This window comes from Pelophylax lessonae, assembly GCF_965119305.1.
Source record: "Pelophylax lessonae genome assembly, chromosome: 1".
NCBI classification, from domain to species: Eukaryota; Metazoa; Chordata; class Amphibia; order Anura; family Ranidae; genus Pelophylax; species Pelophylax lessonae.
The window spans coordinates 361,345,082-361,365,166 of record NC_138768.1 but is presented as its reverse complement, the minus strand read 5'-3'; the positions used below and the strand labels follow the sequence as shown (position 1 = coordinate 361,365,166).

Here is a 20,085-nt window from a genome sequence, read left to right as displayed (position 1 = left end):
ACAACGTGCAGTGCAAATGAATTTTGACCATAGATATGCTTTAATCCCTGCAATTTGGCGAATTACAGGTTTTGTATTATAGGTACTGTTTGTACTGTATTTCACAGAGGTTTGAAGAGTGTTTGCTCATGCTAAGTAGCTTTATAAATTAAGCTATGGGTTCCTACACCACTAATTTAGAACTAGGACAAAATACATATTTAGATATAACTGCCACGCACCAATGTTTTACAATTAACAGTTTATTTGGATTATTTCTAAACAAAAAAAAAGGACACATCAGCAGTAGTACTGTATATGCAATAGGCAAGTGTAAATGATTTATAGTGGATACCATATGTACTAATGCGTGAACATAAAACAAATTGATGCATACAATATTTGTGCACATGTATTTGATATTGTCAAAAAATGAGCATGCTATGCTATGCTTTGCATTTGCATGTACACAAATAAATTGTGTTAAAGGCAAATTGTTACTAGCTTATAACAAAATAAATAGGTATTTGTATTTTGCACATTTTACTTGAAGGAAAGGGTATCACTGTAATATAGGACTGTTCAAACTTTACTATGGTGAACTGTGGTATTTTAGTTAACTGTTACACAGGCACAAAAGTGACTTGGATCTCTAGACTTTCCCATGTTGCATAAGATTCTCTGTTCCCAGATCTGACAGCGTCAGCCTTGTAATTATACTTTCTTGTTTCATCATAATAAGACATTTCTGCTCTAATGGCCTGACAACCACAAAGGGGAAAAACTGCTTCAAACTCCACCATGCTGTTGCCAAAAGTACTAGTATGACTTTCACCATAGCAAACTCTAAATAGACCATCTTATTTGAAAAGTCTTTTTTTTGTATAGAAAATACATCCCATTCCCTCTAAATACCATCATTTTGATCCTATGAACTGATGCCATCTTGGATTAAAGAGATTTTTATATTTCGTTCTATCATTAAATTACACATTTAAAAAAATAATATACATAGGATAGCTTGGCCTATACATTGACAAAAAGAAAAACAAATTATACAGTAATATTTTTTACTCGATGACATTATAAATGATCTTCAGTCTTCTTGTCAAACCTTAAAGAAAACAGAATATAATCTGTCATGATAAAATACATAAGGATATTGCCACATGTTACCTTATATACAAAACATTTGGATAATACCTCACTTTAATGATATCAAGTTATTCAGAACACGAATGCAAAAATGTTTTAGTCAGTTTTTGAATGTTTTACTTTGTACTAATGATATATATATATATATATATATATATATATATATATATATATATTTACAGGCGGTCCCCTGGTTACAAACATCCAACTTACAAACTACTCCTACTTACAAACAGAGGGAGACAACAGGAAGAGAGAGGAAATCTACCCCTAGGAAGGGAAATTCACTCCTGTAAATGTTCTCATGGGAAAAAGGTTGCTGGCTGGACTTCGCTCCGTCATTTCCGCTAGTTGGTCACGGTCGGTTGGAACGCATCCACACCCGGAAATCTGGCGGGGACGCTATGCCACCAACGCTTGATTGGAAACTTTAATGTGAGTGGATATTTACTCTTTTGAAATAAAAAGCTTAAACATACTACACTATGGAATGTCTACCTTCTGTGTTTGGGGCCATTTGATGATCATCCCGAGGTTTTGAGGGCACGTATTTCCCAACATCTGGCAGAACATCACAGACCCAGAGGAATCCATAGGACCATTCATTTTTGCTGTGCAGGCTTGACACCTCCTTGTGGGGAGATCATTGCGGTGAGTGCGTTTCTATAGGGGCACGACACGCCGCACTGAGCACAGCAAAAGGCCAAGTATCAATACTCCAATAGATACACCCTGCAATTTGCTTGGGATCTCACGAATTGCATGGATTGGCACTTGCACAGCAGCACTCTCAGTGCTTTGTATATAGACTGGTTTCACCATATCGTTATACCAATATATATTTTTACCATCACTATTTTTACCACCAGCGTATATTTATTTATCTTTATTAATTTTACAAATTTTTTATCACTTATCTGATTCAATTTATTCATCTTCTCTGCACTATGTGGTACGTTTTTTAAAACTTTGCACATATATTGCACTATTATTTACTGGTTTAAACGGCTCTTAATTTATTGTTGCACAAGTCACTTTATTGACTCATAGGATTTTAATCACGAGTGAACACTTAATTTTATGTCATAATGTTTGTATTGTATTTGTATATACATAATCACTTGTATCTGGGTTAAATACATTATATACACCATATTTGCATATATTTTATAGAGGAGCGCCACTTACCCATACCATCATACTATACTCATTTTGACTTTTCACTTTCAGTGAAAAGTTTCTGGGTAGGCAGCAAACTCTCTTAGGGTTACTTAGTAACCCTCCCTCTCTTCTTTTTTTCCATTGCGCGGGAATACCCTTACACTTATAAAATATCAGAAAGGAGTTTCTCAGAGAAAAATTGCAAAGAGTTTGAAGTTATCATCATCTACAGTGCATAATATCCAAAGATTCAGAGAATCTGGAACAATCTCTGTACGTAAGGGTCAAGGCCGGAAAACCATACTGGATGCCCGTGATCTACGGGCCCCTAGACGGCACTGCATCACATACAGGAATGCTACTGTAATGGAAATCACATCATGGGCTCAGGAATACTTCCAGAAAACATTGTCGGTGAACACAATCCACCGTGCTATTCGCCGTTGCCAGCTAAAATTCTATAGGCCAGAAAAGAAGCCATATCTAAACATGATTCAGAAGCACAGGCATTTTCTCTGGGCCAAGGCTCATTTAAAATGGAATGTGGCAAAGTGGAAAACTGTTCTGTTTGGAAAACTGGGACGCCATGTCATCCGGACTAAAAGAGGACAAGGACAACCCAAGTTGTTATCGACGCTCCGTTAAGAAGCCTGCATCTCTGATGGTATGGGGTTGCATGAGTGCGTGTGGCATGGGCAGTTTACACATCTGGAAAGGCACCATCAATGCTGAAAGGTATATCCAAGTTCTAGAACAACATATGCTCCCATCCAGACGTCGTCTCTTTCAGGGAAGACTTTGCATTTTCCAACATGACAATGCCAGAACACATACTGCATCAATCACAACATAATGGCTGCGTAGAAGAAGGATCCGAGTACTGAAATGGCCAGCCTGCAGTCCAGATCTTTCACCCATAGAAAACATTTGGTGCATCATAAAGAGGAAGATGCAACAAAGAAGACCTAAGACAGTTGAGCAACTAGGAGCCTGTATTAGATAAGAATGGGACAACATTCCTATTCCTAAACTTTAGCAACTTGTCTCCTCAGTCCCCAGACATTTGCAGACTGTTATAAAAAGAAGAGTGGATTCCACACGGTGGTAAAGATGGCCTTGTCCCAACTTTTTTTATGTTGATGCCATGAAATTTAAAATCAACTTATTTTTCACTTAAAATGATACATTTTCTCAGTTTACATTTTTTTTATGTCATCTATGTTGTATTCTGAATAAAATATTTAAATTTGAAACTTCCACATCATTGCATTCTGTTTTTATTCACAATTTGTACAGTGTTCCAACTGTTTTGGAATCGGGTTTGTGTGTGTATATATATATATATATATATATATATATAGTCTTTATTTCACAAATTAAAACTTAGTACATGATAAAAAGCTCATGGCTCATGATAAAAAAGGTCTGTTCAAAATGAGGGTACAGCAGTCCTCTCTTTTCGGACATGAGATTTATCATTTAAACTTTGGACAAAGAGATTTAGAAGGCAGAGGAATAGAGGAACTGGGTCCCTGCTCTGGCTCATTCCACTTGTATGTGTGTAAATTTTAGATTCCAGGGAGCTGGAATCGTCAGCGTGGCTGCTGTGATAGACTCTAGGAAATCTCAAAGAGGAGGAGAGGCTGTGCTTTTGCTGATACAAGTGTATACATATTGCCATCTGGTAAGAGGCTAATCCTAGGTGTTTTGCACGTGGTGATCGTTTGTTCACTAAGGAGATTGGATTTTGTTCGGCACAGAATATAAATATTTGCACCTTATTTTTTTCCGTTTGGTAAGGAAGAATTTCACTTGGTGGTGGATACACTTTGGAGTTGGAATAGATTCAAGTTTTTCACCTACCTGTCATCATTCATTTATGGACACTTATGAACTTTTGTGTTTTTACACACATTAATTATTCACGAATATCTTTGTATATTTAAGTTTTTGTATATGTATAATTTTTTATTCACATACATAATATTGTTGTTTAGCGCCCCTCACACACCTTAATTATTTTGCATATTCACCAAGCACTGAATACCGGGAGCAGCTTCAACACACTATCAGCGCACCCATCCCCCCCCTAACACATGTGTGTAAATTTTACCTTAAGCCTATTGAGCAATGTGAATGTACAATTATATACAGTCTTTTCGCTACAATCAAATATTTTAATATGATAAAAAGTGATGGGGGTCTTGAAAGCGGGCACAGCAATGGTTATCTCCTTTCAGACATAATGTGTCTCATTCAAACATCAGTCAGAAGGATTTGAAAGGTGTGTAAGTAAAGGGGGTAAGTTGCTCTAACTCATTACTTTGTATGCAAATTTTAACTTGAACTATTGAGCAATGTAAAATAACTCCGAGGTAACTCAAAAGCATTTCAAAAGCAAACCAGTTACACACATGTAGGCAAACCATAACAGGGCTGATGTTTAAAAAGTATGTTCAGTAGAGGTGTACCGGACTGTTCGCCGGCGGACAGTTCCCGGCGAACTTAGCATGTTCGCGTTCGCTGCTGCGGGCGAACATATGCGATGTTCGGTCCGCCCCCTATAATACATCATTGAGGCAAACTTTGACCCTGAACTTCACAGTCAGCAGGCACATTTTCAGCCAATCAGCATACCTCCCTCCCACACCCTCCCACCTCCTATAAATAAGCAAGGGCAGCATCCATCTTAGATCATTCTGAAGCAGTGTGTTAGTGAGAGCAGGGAGAGCTGCTGCTGCTGCTGTTAATAGCTAGGGACAGTTGTTAGTCAGTGTTCCTGGTCTTGCTAGTCAGTGTTCTTGGTCCACTACTGCTGTAAGGACAGCATCCTGACAGCACCCCAAAAAGCCCTTCTAAGGGCTGGTATTTGTGTAATTTTTTTATATATCTAGTGTCCCCAAAAGCCCTTTTTAGGGCTGGTAATTGAGTATTTTTTTATATATATATATATATATCTATTGTACACTGCAGTTGCCTGCCCGCTGTGTGTGAGAGGCCACAGACCCACCACAGACTGTACTGTGTGCACACCACACTCATTTCGGGTGGCACAGGCACAGTACCTTGCATTTTAAAAAATATTTTTTTTTTCCTCTGTCATAATTGCAGTGAGTGCTGTGTCAGGTCCACAGAGTGCACTGTACCCACTGCAGTGCATTGCCCACCACTGATATATATACGGTGGCACAGCATCTTGTTGCAAATTGAAAAAAAAAATATTTTTTATTATTGCAGTTGCCTGGGCTGCCAGTGACTGTCAGGTCCACAGAGTGTACTGTGCCCACTGTAGTGCCACTGCGTGCCCACCCACCACTGATATATATACGGTGGCACAGCAGCTTGCAAAGTAAAAAAATATATATTTTTTTTATAATTGCAGTTACCTGGGCTGCCAGTGACTGTCAGGTCCACAGAGTGTACTGTGCCCACTGCAGTGCCACTGCGTGCCCACCCACCACTGATATATACGGTGGCACAGCAGCTTGCAAATTAAAAATATATATATTTTTTTATAATTGCAGTTGCCTGGGCTGCCAGTGACTGTCAGGTCCACAGAGAGTGTACTGTGCCACTGCCCACCCACCACTGATTTATACGGTGGCACAGCAGCTTGCAAATTAAAAATATATATATATTTTTTATAATTGCAGTTGCCTGGGCTGCCAGTGACTGTCAGGTCCACAGAGTGTACTGTACCCACTGCCCAACACTCCTATAGGGTGGTACAGCACCTTGCACTCATAGTACAACACATTAAAAAAAAAATGACAGGCAGAGGCAGGCCACCCCGCAAGGGCCGTCGTGGTCATGGTGCTGTGATTTCTTTAGGCCCTAGAATAATGCCCAGTGTTCAGAGGCCACCACAGACCCTGAACTCAAAAAATTCTGAGGACATAGTTGACTGGCTTCACAGGACACCCAATCGTCTACAGCTTCCACTCGGAACCTTAATGCACCATCCTCCTCCAGCTCAGCTTCGGGCACCTCTCAATTTACCACTCGCCAGCCCGCCGGCACCACCACCAACACTAGCACCACAGCCGCTTCACTTGATCCGTCAGAGGAGTTATTTTCACATCAGTTGGAAGAAATAAGTGATGCGCAACTATTAGTGCCAGAGGATGTAGATAACGGGGATATGTCTCAGTCAGGCAGCATTATACACATGGACGTACATTGTGATGATGATGATGATGTTGTACCTGCTGCTGCTGCCTTTGCTGAGTTGTCAAGTGAAGCGGCTGATGATGACGATGTGTCTGTGGATGTCACCTGGGTGCCTGCTCGAAGAGCAGAAGAAGAGGGGGAAAGTTCAGATGGGCAGACAGAGAGGAGGAGGAGACGAGTTGGAAGCAGGGGGAGGAGGTCATCGCAAGGAGCTAGTGGCGCAGTCAGACAGCATGTAGATTTGGCACCCGGGGTCAGCCAGACAGCACGCCAATCAACGCAAGCTGTTGCCACCACCAGAATGCCGTCCTTGCAAAGCTCAGCAGTGTGGCATTTTTTTTGTGTGTCTGCCTCTGATATCAGCGATGCTATTTGTAACCTGTGCCAAAAGAAACTGAGTCGTGGGAAGTCCAACACCCACCTAGGTACAACTGCTTTGCGAAGGCACATGATCTCACATCACAAACGCCTATGGGATCAACACATGAGTAAAAGCAGCACACAAACTGAAAGCCACCATCCTCCTCCTGGTCCAGCATCTTCAGCCACGTCAACCACTGCTGTCCTCCATGCCCCCTATCAACAACCCGCCCCTCCGCTTCTCACCTTCAGCAGTTCCTGCTCATTTGCCAACAGTCAGGTGTCTGTCAAGGAAATGTTTGAGCGTAAGAAGCCAATCTCACAGAGTCACCCCCTTGCCCGGCGTCTGACAGCTGGCTTGTCGGAACTCTTAGCCCGCCAGCTTTTACCATAAAAGCTGGTGGAGTCTGAGGCCTTCAAAAAATTTGTCGCTATTGGGACACCGCAGTGGAAGGTACCCGGACGAAATTATTTTTCACAAAAGGCAATCCCCAACCTGTACTCTATTGTGGAAAAGGAAATTATGTCACGTCTGGCACACAGTGTTGGGGCAAGGGTCCATCTGACCACTGATAGCTGGTCTGCAAAGCACGGTCAGGGCAGGTATATCACTTACACTGCGCATTGGGTAAACCTGCTGGCGGATGCCAAGCATGGAATGCGTGGCTCTGCTGCAGAGGAGTTGGTGACACCGCCACGACTTGCAGGTAGGCCTGCTGCCACCTCCTCTACTCCTCCTACTCCATCCTCTTTGCTAACCTCCTCGGCTGAGTCCTCTTCTGCTGTTGCGTCTTGCTCCACACCAACTGCACCCCCCCAGCTCCCCAGGGGCTATTCCACATGCCGGATACGACAGTGTCACGCTGTCTTGGGGTTGACTTGCCTGAAAGCAGAGAGTCACACCGGACCAGCACTACTGTCCGCCCTGAACGCACAGGTGGATCAGTGGCTGACCCCGCACCAACTGGAGATCAGCAAAGTGGTGTGTGACAACGGAAGCAATTTGTTGGCGGCATTGAATTTGGGCAAGTTGACACATGTGCCGTGCATGGCACATGTGTTGAATCTGATTGTACAACGCTTTGTGCAGAAGTACCCAGGCTTACAGGACGTCCTCAAGCAGGCCAGGAAGGTGTGTGGCCATTTCAGGCGTTCCTGCACGGCCATGGCGCACTTTGCAGATATTCAGCGGCGAAACAACATGCCAGTGAGGCGCTTGATTTGCGACAGCCCGACACGTTGGAATTCAACACTGCTAATGTTCGACCGCCTGCTCCAACAAGAAAAAGCGGTCAACGAGTATTTGTATGACCGGGGTGCTAGGACAGCCTCTGGGGAGCTGGGTATTTTTTTGCCACGTTACTGGACGCTCATGCGCAATGCCTGTAGGCTCATGCGTCCTTTTGAGGAGGTGATAAACCTAGTCAGTCGCACCGAAGGCACCATCAGCGACATCATCCCATATGTTTTCTTCCTGGAGCGTGCCCTGTGAAGAGTGCTGGATCAGGCCATAGATGAGCGTGAAGAGGAAGAGGAAAAGTTGTGGAAGAGTTGTGGTCACCATCACCACCAGAAACAGCCTTACCATCGCTTGCTGGACCTGCGGCAACACTGGAAGAGGAGTCTGAGGAAGAGGAGTCAGAGGAGGAATGTGGCTTTGAGGAGGAGGAACACCAACCACAGCAGGCATCCCAGGGTGCTCGTTGTCACCTATCTGGTACCCGTGGTGTTGTACGTGGCTGGGGGGAAGAACACACCTTCAATGACATCAGTGAGGACGAGGAATTGGACATGAGTAGCTTGGCATCCAACCTTGTGCAAATGGGGTCTTTCATGCTGTCATGCCATATAAAAAGGCTGAAGGAGAACGACCTGTACTGGGTGGCCACGCTACTAGACCCCCGGTATAAGCAGAAAGTCTCTGATATGTTACCCAATTACCGGCAGTCGCAAAGGATGCAGCAGCTACAAAATAAGTTGAAAATTATGCTTTACACAGCATATAAGGGTGATGTCACAGTCACAGCACAAACACGGGAATCCAACAGGGGAAGAGGTGAAAGTAATCCTCCTCCTACCACAACCACGCCGGCAAGGACAGGACGCTTTACAGACGTCTTGTTGATGGAGGACATGCAGAGCTTTTTTAGTCCTACGCATCGCCACAGCCCTTCGGGGTCCACCCTCAGAGAACGACTCGACCGACAGGTAGCAGACTACCTTGCCTTAACTGCAGATATCGACACTCTGAGGAGCGATGAACCCCTTGACTACTGGGTGTGCAGGCTTGACCTGTGGCCTGAGCTATCCCAATTTGCCATTGAACTTCTGGCCTGCCCCGCTTCAAGTGTGCTGTCAGAAAGGACCTTCAGCGCAGCAGGAGGTATTGTCACTGAGAAGAGAAGTCGCCTAGGTCAAAAAAGTCTTGATTACCTCACGTTTATTAAGATGAATGAGGCATGGATCCCGAAGGGACTGACAGTGGGGGATGCATTTGACTAAAAAAGGCCTGGTGATGACTGAGATGCCTTGGGCTAAAAATGGTCCACACGCTGCTGTATTTAATCATTCTCTGCATGCCGGATGACTTACGTGACGTCTCCGCCACCAACTACGGTTCAAACCGCAATGTTTTAGTGCACTTTCTGCCTTGAAAACCTCAATTTTTCAGGCCGCTGCTAAAGCAGCAACAATACCTACTTTTTCATGCATGTGTACATGCCTAATTTTTCTGGCCTCTGGTGCTACACTGTGGCTGCAAAAAAACAAAAAACAAAAAAAAAGGCACATACATGTGTCAATTCCCCTTTGTGATTGTTACCTTGTCGTGGTGAAGGGGCTTGCGTATCACAATGAAGCGATCACCTCTAGGAGTGTGTTGACACACCCCAGATGATAAGGTCGTTGCTTCATTGTGAACAGACCAAAAGCGATCCGCGGGATAATTTTTCATAGAAAAAACATTCATTTTCTTTCATTCTTTCTATGGAGCTGGGTATTTTTTGGCCGCGTTACTGAATGCTCATGAACAATGGCTGTAGGCTCATGCATCCTTTTGCAGAGGTGACAAACCTGGTGGTCAGTCGAACCCAAGGCAACATCATCGACCTCATCCCATATGCGTTTTTTCTGGAGCATGCCCTGCGAAGAGTACTGGATCAGGCTGTAGATGAGCATGAAGAGGAAGAGTTGTGGTCCCCATCACCACCAGAAGCAGCCTTGTCGTTGTCAATTGCTGGACCTGTGGCAACGCAGAGAGAGGAATCTGAAGAAGAGAAGTCAGAGGAGGAAGGTGGCTTTGAGGAGGTGGAATACCAGCCACAGCAGGCGTCCCAGGGGGCTTGTTGTCACCTTTCGGGGACCCTTGGTGTTGTACGTGGCTGGGTGGAGGAAGAGACCTTCAATGATGTCAGTGAGGACAAGGAACGGGACATAGCTAGCTTGGTATCCAACCTTGTGCAAATGGGGAGTTTGCGGTTGTGCAAATGGACTGACTGACTGACTGTTAAACGGGGAGTTTGGTCTCTCAGAGTTTGGTCTGTCACTGTGAAGCGGGCGTAACCCTTACACTACTTGACCGATACAACATCATACCTGATCGTATTCACACACTGGATGTTTTAAAGCACGTTATTCCAAACAATTTAGGAATGTTAGGTGATTTATGCCCTTTATGGATCAAAACCCGACTCTGCGTCAACTACGTCATTTTCCATGGGAGTTTTGCCATGGATCCCCCTCCGGCATGCCACAGTCCAGGTGTTAGTCCCCTTGAAACAACTTTTCCATCACTATTGTGGCCAGAAAGAGTCCCTGTGTGTTTTAAAATTCGCCTGCCTATTGAAGTCTATGGCGGTTCGCCCGGTTCGCGAACATTTGCCGATGTTCGCGTTCGCCGTTCGCGAACAGCGAATTTTAGGTTCGCGACATCACTAATGTTCAGCCCCCAAATGTCCTTTTTTGCAGTCTATAATTTGAATACAATACAAGGATCCTGACAAGTTGCTGTGGGCAGAAGAAAATTTAGCAGTAAGCAATCGTTTCATACATCAGCCAGAAGGTAAACAAATAATCAGACCATGAACCACACAACACTGCAGGGACCTGGAGAGTTTTTAATCTCTATCCAACATGGTTGTAGAGTGTGTTATAATCAAGTGTATAATTTTCTGAAGCAAAGCAACAAAATTGAGCATGGTGTTAGATAACTGGTAGAGTGTGATTATGGGAATAAGTGAGAAAAATGTATTCTAACCACTTAAATTTGTTAGCATATCTTGCAGAATGTTTAAAACTTGCTGGAAAATAAGTTATCTGGGAGCGGCATCCAATAGTAAAAATGTCTTGCACATCTAACTTTGACATGTGTAGAGAAGAAAATAATTTTTTGATTTGTGGTAGTATCTGAGAAAAGACCACTCTTTCTGTGATATAGGGCACCATGGCTTAGAGGAAGTTGTGAGTCACTCTGAAGGGTGTAAATTTAATTAGACACACTAATGGAACCTTGGATTTATATTACAATGGAGTCATTTGTTTATTCATAATTATATTTACTTTGCTTTGCTTTGTTTGACAATAAAACTATTATTTGATTACACAATTCACTTAACATATTGAAGATAGTATCTGTTTGCATAGTTAGTATGATGTTATTGAGCAGTTTTAGAGCCTCCTTGTTGCATCTTATTTCATTTGTAGCTTTTCTCTATTAGGGAGTTCAGTATTTATCGAGGTGAGCTATTCTTTACAAACCACATTACAAAGCTTGGATCATTTGTAATTGTATTAAATAAGAAGTCTTACTCTTGGTCCAGAGAAGTCATTTCTGGCTCAGTCGGCATACATGCAGCTCTGAAAATGATAAAAACAGAAACATGTTAAAGCATGACTTTGGTAGAATCATTTAGTGAAATACAAACACATGCAGAATGCCTTTTTATAAGGTATAAATGGTAAACATTAATTGTTAATCATCGACAGAAAATTATGAAAACAATTTGATATACAAGAGTAACTGAAATGTAAAGTTTGGTGTAGCACATGATGGGAAAAACAGACGTGGAACATATACATATATATCCTCCACTTGTCCCTCTGTTCAAATCTCAAATCCCTCTGTTCCTTTTGCTCCTCAAGTGTCCCTTCTTTTGGTCTGAAGTAAGAACACTACAAAAATGTGCTACTTAATTACCAAAACTGCCATGCAGCACCAAGCTCTAAATAAATGCATTTACTATCTAAATAAAAATGAAAAAGTAAAAAATGAAAAGAAGATTTGGTGGGTTTATTCAATAATTTCTGGAATATTCTTTCTACTGGTCTGTGTAACTGTCAGGTTCCTCCACCCCAAATTTGTTCATCCATGTCTTCATGGACCTTGCTTTGTGCACTGGTCCAAATCATTTGGTGGAGGGGGGATTATGCTGTGAGGTTGTTTTTCAGAGGTTGGGAATGGCCCCTCAGTTCCAGTGAAGGGAAGTCTTAAGGTGTCAGCATACCAAGACATTTTGGACAATTTCATGCTCCCAACATTGTTGGAACAGTTTGGGGATGGTTCCTTCCTATTTCAATATGACTGCGCACCAAGCGCAGATGAGTGAGTTTGGACTGGAGGAACTTGACTGACCTGTACCGAGTCCTGACCTGAACCCGATAGAACACCTTTGGGATGAATTAGAGCGGAGACTGTGAGCCAGGCCTTCTCATCCACATCAGTGCCTGACATCACAAATGTGCTTCTGAAAGAATGGTTAAACATTCCCATAGACACACTCTCATACCTTGTTGACAGCCTTCCCAGAGAAGTTGAAGCTGTTATAGCTCCAAAGCATGGGCCAACTCAATATGGAACCCTACGGACTAAGACTGGGATGCCACTAAAGTTCATGTGGGTGTAAAAGCAGGCATCCCAATATTCTTGGTGATATAGTGTGTGTCTATATATATATATATATATATATATATATATATATATATATATATATATATATATATATTGATATCTGCAGGCAGCCTGGAGTATCTCATCCTCAAAGTTTACAGCAGAATCTCTAATGTAAACAGAGCAGGTGCAAAGGAAGAGTGGAAGAGTGCTGAGACCCAACTTAAAGGACTTGCCAGACCCTGAAAATATATTATATACATTTGTAGCACTACTCTCTTGGGGGTGCTTGAAGCGGGTTCCCCTGGGTTACCCATAGCAACAACATGCAAATACTTAGTACTTTAGGTTCTTGGTTTAGTCAGAACTTTGGATGGGAGAAGGAATTAGTGGGATATTCCAACTAGATGAACTATGCAAACTTGAGGGCTTCTAGCTATGTTGAATGTGGCAAGGTCGCTGCTTCATCTTGCCACAGTAGTGAAGTATAAGATAAGCAAACTATACAGTGAATTACGCTTCAGGGCCCCGCTTGGTACCCCCTTTGCCCTTACTCTTCAGGGTCACGTTTGGCACCCCCTTTTACTCTTGCTAACCAAGTGAGCCGACCGTCTATCCTCTGACTTCCCTGGACTGGTCCCCTTTCCTAGACGGACTCCTTGGCAAGCCACCTGGTACTCACGGACACTGTTTTTCCCAGAGGACTTTGCCCGCAACTCCACCGTCAGCTTTCCAGGATCCTTTTGGCTCAGCCCCACGCCTGGTCCACTAGGCCGACCACCAGTGACCATCTTCCTCAGACAGCAGGAGGAGAGACAGCCATCACCCTCCTCCTGGGACTCTGCTTCCCGCCAAAGATGCCCTGTCACATGTGTCTTTGGCTTTTATAGTCAACCCCAGGATGCGCTGCATTGGTGCCTTCCCACTGGGTCTGCCACAAAAGCCCGTTTGCCACTAGCCAGATTTCCTCAACTGTCCAACAGGCTCCCCTATTGAATACAGTGGGGACACTCCCTCAGACCAAATAACTCACACCTGGACACATGTAACAGGCATAACTAACAGATCAGGCTCCCCTGATAAGCAGAATGGAGCAACAATGCTTTTAATCTAGCACCTATCTAGGAGGGTGCTACACAAACTTTTCATGTGACTATTTAACATTGGGCATGGATCAGGCCTTTTATTTAGAGATAAGGGAAATCGCTTCTTTCATAAACAATAATTAAAAATATATTTATCATGATTTTATTTATTCTCTTTATCTTTTCTGTTGGCTGAAAACGATGGACTAGTTTGTCTTTTTATAACCTGACTATCAATGTAACTATGTGCCTAAAAAAAATTCTTACTTAGCTGACAATAGTTTTTCACCTTAAACCTAAAACCCTGAAAGTAAATAATTTTTTCTTCTGCATGCTTCTATGTTTCTATACTTAGCAGATACAAGACATCCAGCATGTCTTGTATGCCTAATCTAAGAACAAGAACTCTCAGCTGAGCAATTTGTGACAATGTGTAAAAAAAACCCCAGTGCAATATAAGGGTTTCAGTTTTTTTCTCAGAAATTATTTTATAAAGCTCAGTCTGAATCGTTTTTTTTTTTACAGATTTTGTTGCACAAGAATTATGGCACACGTGATTGAAATTGGTGGAGCTCAGAAGAGAGATTAATGCCTTCTGGGTAGGTATCAATTATCTTTTGAGAACACTGAAGCTGGCCAAACACCAAAAAGTTCCTCCATCCACATAAACAGTTGAATGGAGAAATCCCTCTCGCTGGGACAATATATTCTCACATCAACATCCACTGCTGTCCCAATACACTGATCAGCGGCTGCAGGAACTGAAATTTTCCAAAATGTCACTTCAGCAGAAGCCGATCAAACAATCAACTTCTGCTGAGCAGGGACAGCCACATACTGATCTAAATTCATCTGGTCCCTTCTGAACCAGACAAATTTAAATAAACATATGGCCTGCTTGAGAGTACCTTTCTCGTTTAGCAGATAAAGTGACATCATTTGGCATGTCACTTTGGAAAGAAAATCTATTCACTATTTCCTTGTACAGATTGTCTCTTCTTCTAGTCAAAAATGTTGTAGAAGGTGGTGATAAGAAATGTATATTTTGTTTTAATGTTCACTCATCTATTAAAAATATAATAGCTAAGGAAAAAATAAGTGGTACGTACCCTCTTCCCTTCGTGTCTAAAGTATGTGCTTATTTTGCTTAATGGTGTAGCCGGGTCACACGGCTGGTGTTGTTCACATTGTTATTATTATTAAAGCTCTGCAAAACAGTGACTTTGTCATTATGGGAGATGTAGTCCGGGAGGAGCCAGGATCATAGACTGCTGAGACAGAAGGACCTTTCTCCCAGGGAGCATCAGGACGCATGGAGCTTGCTGGGGGTGGTTATATAAAAGGGAGGCGGGACTTTGCTTCGCTCTCTTGCCCCGATGACAGCATACTGGACAGAAGGGGAAGAGCTGCTGCGGATCGCAGGAACTTAGGCTGAGGCCTAGTGATGGACACCAGAGTGAAGTCAGTAGTGTGACTGTGCGGAAGGTTGCTGACCGGCAGACGGAGACGCTGATGAGAGCGGGACCTGGTCGCAGAGGGAAACGGATCTCCCGGTTTGGGTGAGAGACACCCAGTGTCTACATCTCTCTTATAATACAGACCTAGGCTGATTCCTGGAAAGGGCATATAGATTGTGTACTTTAATCAGGCCTTACTGACACTTAGTCAAACCACCGGACACTGCCGATACAAATATAGTGTGAGGTGGGTGCATCAGGCCTTAAGCCCTCAATCCAGTTCTAGGCTGCTAATCTGTGGTGATGTGCAGGATAAACTGTATTTGCCTCTCTGTGGATTACAACTACTATTACATTGGGGAACATACTGTAGTTCAACATCCCTTCCCTTTGTTGGATTACAAATACTTTCTTGGATTGTGGGATTCCTTGCCGGTGAAGATAAGTGAGGCCTCACTCTCCAGGAGACGTTTGAAGTTCATCTTAAAGGGGGCCCCCGTCAGTATACAGAGTGCACTCTGCTAAATTGATATTATAGCATTACACTGTTTTTTTTTTGCATTAAAGTAATTTAGTATAATAACTTTATCTGCGGTCACTCTCAAACCACATTTATTAGTTGCGGTATTGCTCACTGTTGGAACACTATCCTCTTAGCATACATACACATTTGTTTGTGTATGTATGTGTGTGGCCTGTGTTCTGGGTCCTGAGTGCTGAGTAAAAAGGCATTAATCCTTGGCTGGGAATTCAGGATTCTTTCTCCTTTGCAATAATTGTGTTAGTTCTGCTTTTTGTTTGATTACTCTGCTTTTGCTTCAAAACTAAAAGAGCAGTAAATTGTTTATTCACTACAACCTTTGTGGTTTCAATCATTTACTAAGACAAATAGTGTCAGACTGATAGTGTCAGATGGGTTGGAGCAGGCTCAGGGTGTAAGAGGTGACGAGGACACCCATGCAACCAGCCATCCCCAAGGGGGCAGGGCTACAATGATTATTTAGGCCTCCTGGAGATTTTGGCATTTAGCTTTCCCCGTTTACAAACTTTTGACAATTATGTGTACTGAGTTTCTTCTGTAAAATCTGCTTGCAACCCTATTTCCAACGTATATTTGGTACTTTAAAGGGTAATTCCACTTTTGCGGGGAAAAAAAATTGCAAATAAAGAAAAAATAATATAGTATAGTAATAATAATAATTGAATGTTATTAAAAATGACCTTTCCTTTTCAATCTGCAGCCACTGTATTTTTCTGAAAATGCAATACAATATGGCTACCTGGAATTGTTCTGTACATAGAATGTGTAATGACCACACCCCAGAAACATAATTTCCTGCTTGTTTGATTGGCTCACCAATTTTCCCAGAAGACTGCCCAACATAAAGGTCAGATTTCGGGCATCCTCCTGCAACATAATTGTCCTTTTTTGGTGAGGTTTACTCTTTAAGCTGAAGCAGAAGCCAGGTAGGTCAGCTAGCCACTAACATCCTATAGTAATCTACTGGTTCGTGGTGAGTATGTACGTGAATAGATTATTGTTTGTCTTGACCTCAAAATCTTTGCTATACAGGTAATCCTTACACTTGTGAGTGGGATAGCTCTCTTCAGGGGAGATAAGGCTCTGGCCCAAACAGGCGACAGTCTGAAGGTGTCTGTCATGTTCCTGATACAACACCCCACCAAGTCCTTCTCAGCTGGTATCGACATGTAGTCCTTCGGGCCAAGCTAGGTCAGCATAAGCCAAAACAGGGGCATTACTCTTCTTTAAAGCCGAGTTCCACCCTAAAATTATACTTACCTCCATCTTCTTGCTCCGGGTCACCTGAAAAACAAATGGATAATTGCAATTTTTTTTTTTTTTTACTTACCTTGTTTAGAAGAAAATATACTTACCTTACTTCCTCTTCCTCCCCTCGGCGGCCATGGCGATTCGTCACTTCCTGGCTTGCAATGATTCCTGGGAGCTGAACATCATCACTCCCAGGAATCAATGCGCCTTCACCGGCCCCGACGTCAGTTCCGGTGCAGGCACCGTCATACCTTGCTAAACAGCTTCTGGGCATGCCCAGAAGCTGTGCAGGGATGACCCTGCGGCACCGGAAGTGACGGCGGGGCCGGTGCAGTGCATTGTGGGACCGAAGAAGACAAAAGAGGACACAGAAGAGGATCGCGCTGGCTTCAAGCTGCCCACACCTGAGATGGCAGCGCTGGACAATACATTTTCAAGGTAAGTATTTCTTCTAAAAGGTAAGTGCAACCCGGGACAGATCAGAGGCTAGCCATTGTGGAATGCAATAGCCCTGACTGTCCCGGGGTATTTTTATTAAAAAAAAACTTTCCCAGGGTGGAACTCCGCTTTAACTGGAGAATGGCCTGCTCACAATGGTAGGACCTTTCATATTGTACTAATTCTCAAAACCTCCTGGGTCCTTTGGCTTTACAGGCCTGTTATGACAGGATATAAACGATAGAATGTTGACAGAACCAACACCTTTTAATAGACAGCTTTAACTCCCTCATCATGGAGGCACTCAAAACCTTTCATCATCTGCTCATCATTTACTGGAAGGTCACAGGGGCTCTCAATAGTGCTCTCAACATCTGTTCAAACTCAGAACTCCAGTCAGCAGAAAAAAAACATTTTTCTCTTGGTCCTCAGAGTGCATAGGAATCTGATAATCTCCTCTTCTTAGATTCAAAACACTGTGCCACCTAGACAAATGGTCTGTTGATTATTGGTGTTGTAGTTGATGCACATCCTCAGAGAGCCATTCTTCTTCCAGACCACAACTATGACAGAGGCATTGGGACTCTGGAATGCTCAAATAATTCCTGTCCTCTTCAGCTCTGCCAGCTGCTCATCCACTAGTCATCTAATGGAATCCATTGAGATCTCTCGATCTTTAAACAGTTTGTCTACATGCAGGCAGATTCAGTGCTGAACAATCTTTTCACACCCCACATCAACCTCATTCTTTGACAATAGTTTCCACATCTCAAAAGAGTTTGCATCCTTTGTTTCCATTCAGGTGTAGTTGGAGTGTTCTTTAGGTAAAAAGTTTCTACTGGAATCTTGTCTTCAGTACCCCCAATCCAAATCAGATGGTAAATTGGGATTATCTGTATTCACGGGTCCTATTAATATTCCAGTCCATAACTTCACTGAGGAGTCATTAACAATGCAAACACTGATGGGGATTCTTCCTTTGGTTTGTTGCAAGGCCCTTGGCCACAGTTTAGGGGTCAGCTCCACCCCAGTATCCTTTACCTATGGATCAAGTTCAAGGACAACAAAGACTCATAGACTAGCAGCTTCTTCTGGCTGTAGTATCTTCTCTTCCTTGTCAGTCTCCACATCTTTACCACTCTTTCCACTGGGGCTTATTGCTCTTGCACCAGGTGTTGATACACCTTCCATAACATGTGGTGGTACACCCTCTGCTGCGGGGTCTCTCTTTGAGACAGGGGGAGAGAGTAATATTAGGAAGCTTAGTAGGCAATCACATAAATGCAGTTAAAAAGTACTTGTCACTAAAAAAAAAAAAAACACTGCTTTCTGTCACCTGGTCTCTCGATGAAAGCACCCTGGACCTGCTGAGTTGGAGGCACCCAGAACTTCCTGATCAGCATGGAACGCACAACGTGAAGGCGAAAGTGATGTCACTCCCTGATGCTGACACGGTTTGTGGGGTGGCTACGTGTTATGGAGCATGCGTGCACCTTTCTCAGGCCATCTTTGTTATTAGAGCAGAATGATGTAGCTGGGCACCCAGTTGGTTCCTTTCACTGGGACCTTCTGATGTTTCCCACTAGCTTCATGTACAATAGTTTCCTGAAAGCCTTAAGGACTTCTTTTGCAGCATCTAATAGAAATCTCTTCCTTGGACACTGTGTTTTAAAGATTCCAACCTCCCCACAGCCATAACATTTCTTTGCAGGAGGAAGGGTTTGCAGTACTTGGCTCAATTCCCCCTGATACCTTCTTTTTATCCACATTTCTGCACATCAGTGAAAGATTTCTGTATCCCCATCTAAGTCTTCACCTCATGCATCACTGTCTTTTTTATTTCAAGCTGAGCCTGCACCACTTGAGGTTAAATTTTGTGTCCCAGGATGATGTGGCACCTGGAGTTTGGTCTTTCATGATAGTTTAAAATCTGACTTGGAAACCAACTCTTTCTCTTTTTTATCTAGGAAGTGTTCTTCCACATGAGCAGGGTGGCTCAGAACCTTCTCCTTCTTTAGAGTAGGTCTTACTATACGATCTATGAATTGAAGACAGGTGGCTGATTAAAAGGTATGCCAATTCGATTCATAGACCTGGTCTCATTCATATAGGCTGTAATATGGCTTCTATGACTAGAGCATCGGGGCAGAATGGGCAGGCATAGCAAGGCTCACTTGACGAGAGGCTGTGACAGCCCCCTAGTTCTATTAACCCCTGCCGCACTGGAAAATAATGAGGTGGAGGGGGGGGGAGTATAGATGGAGCAGAATTTGACCTAAAAGAAGAGGCATCATGGACGCATTCCATGTAGCCTCTGGGCACGATTTGAGTGGATCCGCCAGCTATCCTGTTCATCCTGAATAGCAGTGGATGCAAGAGGGTTAAGGGCACCAGGTTCTGACTGTGGGAACGATCCCAGGTGTGATAACAACAGTGCCTGTTGAATAGGACTAAAGGTGTATGTACACCAGACATCTGGTGAGTGCATAGGCACGGTGCAGGGAAGCACTATTTGCGTTTACTTTATATATAAGAAGTGCACTGGTGGCTTTTCATTTAACCTATATAACAAGATCTTCTCCCTATAATCACTATAGCTTTTGA

General features: G+C 43.1%; 1 protein-coding gene across 5 annotated transcripts in view; it reads right to left on the bottom strand.

The window, feature by feature from the left end:
• Positions 1-847: 847 nt before the first annotated feature.
• Positions 848-20,085, bottom strand: part of PRUNE2 (prune homolog 2 with BCH domain) — a 452,865-nt gene continuing 433,627 nt past the window's right edge. For all 5 annotated transcript variants that reach the window (XR_014225511.1, XM_082264016.1, XM_082264013.1 and 2 more), the window contains 2 exons: positions 11,632-11,679; positions 848-1,093 (listed from right to left, as the gene is read on the bottom strand). Coding sequence is in view for 4 of the 5 variants with exons in the window: in XM_082264016.1 (XP_082120142.1) it covers positions 1,063-1,093; positions 11,632-11,679 (79 nt within the window). In the remaining variant the exon portion in view is untranslated. The remainder of the gene's footprint in view (positions 1,094-11,631; positions 11,680-20,085) is intronic.